The sequence below is a fragment of the Trypanosoma equiperdum genome (genome assembly GCF_001457755.1).
Source record: "Trypanosoma equiperdum strain OVI genome assembly, contig: ctg_274, whole genome shotgun sequence".
NCBI lineage: Eukaryota > Euglenozoa > Kinetoplastea > Trypanosomatida > Trypanosomatidae > Trypanosoma > Trypanosoma equiperdum.
In genome coordinates, this window is record NW_027124170.1 from 1 (window position 1) to 1,135 (window position 1,135).

At 53.1% G+C, this 1,135-nt stretch overlaps 1 pseudogene across 1 annotated transcript in view; it reads left to right on the forward strand.

The window, feature by feature from the left end:
• The first annotated feature begins 41 nt into the window (after window positions 1-41).
• Window positions 42-1,135, forward strand: part of TEOVI_000103200:pseudogene — a 1,261-nt pseudogene continuing 167 nt past the window's right edge. The window contains exon 1 of the mRNA in view: window positions 42-1,135. This exon is cut by the window's right edge and continues 112 nt beyond it. Coding sequence covers window positions 42-1,135 — 1,094 coding nt within the window.

Genomic DNA, 1,135 nt, shown 5'->3' on the forward strand with positions numbered 1-1,135 from the left:
CCGGTTTTCTTTGTTTCACAAGGCTACAATATACTATAGTTGTCCTTTTACTCTGTTGCAAATCCGGGGAAGCCGCAGCGGACCACGAAAATTCAGCAACAGCGGCCTTTAGTGTCATCTGCGGCCTCATAAATCTAGCAAGGGAAAAACCAGAGAAGCCAGCAACCGGATCAAGTCATGCAGACATTGAGGAAACAATAGCGCTACTAAACGTAACCCTGACAGCACCGCAAACACTGCCTCAGCTAACAAAAGCTGCTGCAGGTGATGGAACCCTGGACACGTCAGCTGAGCCGCTAAAAACGCAGTGCGCGGACTCAGCGCTCAAAAGATGCCAATTGGCAGCGAAAAGACTTAAAGACCACAGCAAAGATGTAGTTTATAGCGCACTAAAAAAAGCCGCCGACAGACATGACCTGAAACAGACAATAAACGCAACGCTTGCACAGCTAGACGGCGCGTACCAAGAGTACAGCATGGAAGCGGCAAAAACCAGAGACGACTCCATAGCAGCAGACCTAAACGCAGCACTGGGGCCAGAGCCGGACGGCAGCGCGAAGGCCACAATACCCAGTGCTGCAACAGGTAGAGGACAATCGTGCGGTACGCCGAACGCTCCTAGCCCGGGCACCTCTGCGGGGAAAAACTTGCTAGCCGACGCCATGTGCGTCTGCGCTTCAACATCAGGAACCGCATCAACGGCTCAGGCGTGTGGACTACAGACAACGCTAGACAACGTCGCTTTCACAGGACCGCCAGAAGACGTAAAGACGCAATGGCAGTCTTTGGCAAAGCAATGCAGAGACAAGCACCCTCAACCCAAGCTAACGGCTGCAACACTAACAAAGGCATTGAACGACTTTGACACGGAGATCAGGCGCCCGCAAGGCACAAACTCAGACCTAAGCAACGTCCTTGGCCATATAGCAGGCACGGGCTCAGGCGGCTGCGACGGCACAGGCACTGGGAATAACGGAGCTTGCGTATACTATGGCAAAGACGGCACGACAAAGAAACCTCTAGAGCCGGGGTGGCGATCAAAGATAACAGACGCCATCACCAAGCTAGAAGCCGCCGAAAAGGCAGCCGCCAAGGCCCACGCAATAGAACAAAGGCTCAAGACATTAAACAACAC